The sequence below is a fragment of the Nematolebias whitei genome, chromosome 19 (genome assembly GCF_014905685.2).
Source record: "Nematolebias whitei isolate Nwh7 chromosome 19, NemWhi1, whole genome shotgun sequence".
In the NCBI taxonomy this organism is placed as follows: Eukaryota; Metazoa; Chordata; class Actinopteri; order Cyprinodontiformes; family Rivulidae; genus Nematolebias; species Nematolebias whitei.
This window is the reverse complement of record NC_056516.1, coordinates 40,097,373-40,100,702: the sequence shown is the minus strand read 5'-3', so window position 1 is coordinate 40,100,702 and position 3,330 is coordinate 40,097,373. Positions and strand designations below refer to the sequence as shown.

Genomic DNA, 3,330 nt, shown 5'->3' with positions numbered 1-3,330 from the left:
ACCCAGCACACACACTTTTTGCCCCACTCCCCTCAGGACGGAGGTTGAGGAGCATTAAGTGTAGAACCACTAGACTGAGGAACAGCTTCTACCCTGAGGCTGTTAGACTCATGAATCTCTAACCAGAATAATCACTGTGAAAAACCATATCATGTTGCTGCTGATCTGTTTCATGTTGCTGCTGATCTGTTTCATGTTGCTGCTGATCTGTTTCATGTTGCTGCTGATCTGTTTAAATGTTGCTGCTGATCTGTTTAAATGTTGATGTGTTCATACGTGCACATCTGCTCACAGACTGATGTTCAATGTTTTATGTTATGAGTGCTTAGTGTATATTTAGTTGATGCATTTCTTAGTTCATATCTTAGATGTTATTACTGTTTTTCTTTTACATTTTATTGTTGGATGTAACTGGGACCCTGTGTACATAATTTCGCTCCACCACATGAGGTGCAAATGACAATAAAGAATCCGACTCTCTCTGACTCTTCATCTGAAGGACTTCTTCAGTCTGAGGTGCTGTATTCAGCTCAGTCTCTTAAATAGCACCTTCTCAGAGTGGATCAACCAGTTTGCTGCTGACAACCAAAACCAGCTGATCACATGCTGAAGAAGGACCATCAGCCTAACAATGGATCATTAGCACCTGATGGCTGTTTACTATTCACAGGAGGTTGAGTGGTTGATCTGAACTGGTTGATCCACTCTGAGAAGGTGCTTTTTAAGAGACTGAGCTGAATACAGCACCTCAGACTGAGGAAGTCTTTCAGATGAGAGACGAAACGTTTCTACATTTTTTTTTTTTGAACATTCAAAGGACCAGATTTAACTTTTTTAGATTTATGTTGCTCTTATTTTGAAATGTAACAGGAAGTTCTGTGTTAAGAGGCAGAAAGAGAAGTTATGGAGACGTCACTAATGTTAAACCAGTTAACAACGTAAACATGAAATGTCTGTAGTTAACACAGACGCCTTGTTTTTTTATCGTCCAATCAGACGAGGCCCTCCAGAAACACCTCGTGTGTCTGTCTGCAGAGACACCTGCTGTCTGATGATTACGGTCAACGTCCTGAAAACTGAACCAGATTGTAAAACATCAACAGGCGTTTTATTTTGGAGGAGTTTGTTTTGAATCTGCAGCTTCCTGTCTGGCCTCACCTGGATGCCGGCGTGGCTGCACAGGTAGAAGTCGAACTCTGACGGGTGCGTGATGGTGCTGTCCACCGTGGTGCCAGCCGGGACGTTCCCACTCTTCCCCACCTGAGGATCAGCCACAGCACCGTGAGAGCCAGGCAGAACCAACAGAACCCAGACACAATGGACCCAAACCAACCCTCTCAGCCTTGTCGGAGCAGAACAGACGGGTGTGGTGGCGCTTCTGGACCACGATGTAGGTGATGCCGGGCCGGTAGTCCTCCTCCAGGCTGATGCAGGCCTTCCTGATGGCGATGAGCTCTGGCCATGCCACCTGCAGCACAAACACGTTAAAGACGACGCTTCCTGCTGCGGAGACAGGACCGTGGGGACGAGGACTGCAGCGGGGGCGTCCACCTGTTTCATCTGTCCCTCGGACACGCCGCCGCGGTAATAGATGATGCGTGTAGGCTTGAAGCGGGTCGACTTGTAGAACTGGATGAGCAGCTCGCGCACCATGTTGGTGAGGTCTTGGATCACCTCCTGGCTGAACAGCTGCTCCTGCAGAGACAAAACGCACGTCAACAAGAAGACAGACGCTCTCAGCAGGACTTATTTCAGCCTTTATCCCACCTGGGACATGTCCTGCCGGGACGTCTGGACTCGCACCGTCGCACAGTACCGGCTGGGGTGGCCGTCCATGCTGCCCACCACGGCAGCGATGGACGGCTTCTTGCCGTCTCCTGCCGGAGGATGAGTGACGTCGGCACCGAGGAAGATGACGGGCTGCTGGAACACAGAGGGCCTGGACGAAGACAAAGACACTGTTTAAGGACAGAAGACACAGAGACGAGGCGAATGTGAGCTGCAGGCGTCTGACTGACCTCTGGTGAGGCACCAGGACGTTGTTGATGCCGCCCAGCTTGGCGTTGATCTTCAGGCAGAGGTTGGACAGAGTCTGAGGGGACGTCTTCACCACGTTCTTCACCTGGACGCACTGCGTGGCCATGCCCAGGAGAGTGTCCCCGACCCGCTTCACCTCCGCTGCAAAACAAACAGCCAACATGAGCCACGTGCTCCTCAGCCAGAGGAGAGTGGAGCGCTCCGTTTCTACCGTAGACGGGCGTTTTTCCAGGCAGGATGACCACGATCAGCTGCAGACCCACGTAGGACATCTTCAGGTGTTTGAACATGGGCTCCACGCTGTCGGCTCCCTGCGCGTATTTACAGAAACACGGTTGACCCTGGATGGGCATCCCAGCATCCTTTGAGATCTTCCTGAGCTGGTCTGTGAAGCTCCTGTTGGAAACCAGTACAGACCCGTGAAGACCTCTTGGGACAGACTCTGTCCTCTGCTGGTGAGGAGCAGATGGACCTGCAGCTTGTTCATCATCTCTAACACGTCTTCGGCGTGGTGATGACTCACTTGAGCAGATCCTCCCGGCACTGTTTCTGGGGGGCGAAGCAAGCCACGGCCCACACCTTGATCTCAATGCCGGCGTAGAACTGCTTCCCTCGCATGTCCCACACGCCCTGGTTAGGTGTGGCCACCGTTTTATTCTGCGGAGAGAGTCCCTACGCTTTTAGTCAACCCCCCGGTTGGACAAGCCAATACAACTACCCCCGCCCACCCCCATCAACCCCAACTCAGAACAGTTCAGTTTCTACAAAACAGTCTGCAGGAAGCTCCTTTACTCCACCCACCTGTTGGGAGGAGACCAGCTCAGGTGTACCATAATTTCCAATCTATAGAGAGCGCCAGAGTATAAGCCGTGCACACTCGGTTTAAAATAAACACAAGTTTGTACATAAATAAACCGCAGGTGTCCACACTGTAATATCAGAAATTACACAGCTCCTGAGAATGTGCAGCTCTTGTTGTAGTACAAGAATCAACCACCAGATGGCGTTCCTCAGGCTGCTGACCCTCACTGGTCTTCATGAGAACACCCTCTCTGACTCATGGTTACTGCAGGGGTCACCAACCTCAGAATGAGAGACACAAAGGCCTAATTGTTGATCCAAACTAATTTACACAGTTCACCTTTTAATTACAGCTAGGTTGTTGAGAGCTTTGTAGGTAAGATGATGATTGATGATGACTCATGATATAACATGATGGTAGATGATGATAGATGATGATAGATGGTAGATGATGGTAGATGATTATTGATGATGGTAAATTATGGTAGATGA

At 49.9% G+C, this 3,330-nt stretch overlaps 1 protein-coding gene across 1 annotated transcript in view; it reads right to left on the bottom strand.

Annotated features, from left to right (window-relative positions):
* Positions 1–1,061: 1,061 nt before the first annotated feature.
* Positions 1,062–3,330, bottom strand: part of ago4 (argonaute RISC component 4) — a 25,803-nt gene continuing 23,534 nt past the window's right edge. The window contains exons 11-18 of the mRNA XM_037693081.1: positions 2,561–2,694; positions 2,249–2,433; positions 2,019–2,178; positions 1,768–1,939; positions 1,552–1,695; positions 1,334–1,468; positions 1,159–1,260; positions 1,062–1,076 (exon numbers count right to left, since the gene is read on the bottom strand). Coding sequence (XP_037549009.1) covers positions 1,062–1,076; positions 1,159–1,260; positions 1,334–1,468; positions 1,552–1,695; positions 1,768–1,939; positions 2,019–2,178; positions 2,249–2,433; positions 2,561–2,694 — 1,047 coding nt within the window. The remainder of the gene's footprint in view (positions 1,077–1,158; positions 1,261–1,333; positions 1,469–1,551; positions 1,696–1,767; positions 1,940–2,018; positions 2,179–2,248; positions 2,434–2,560; positions 2,695–3,330) is intronic.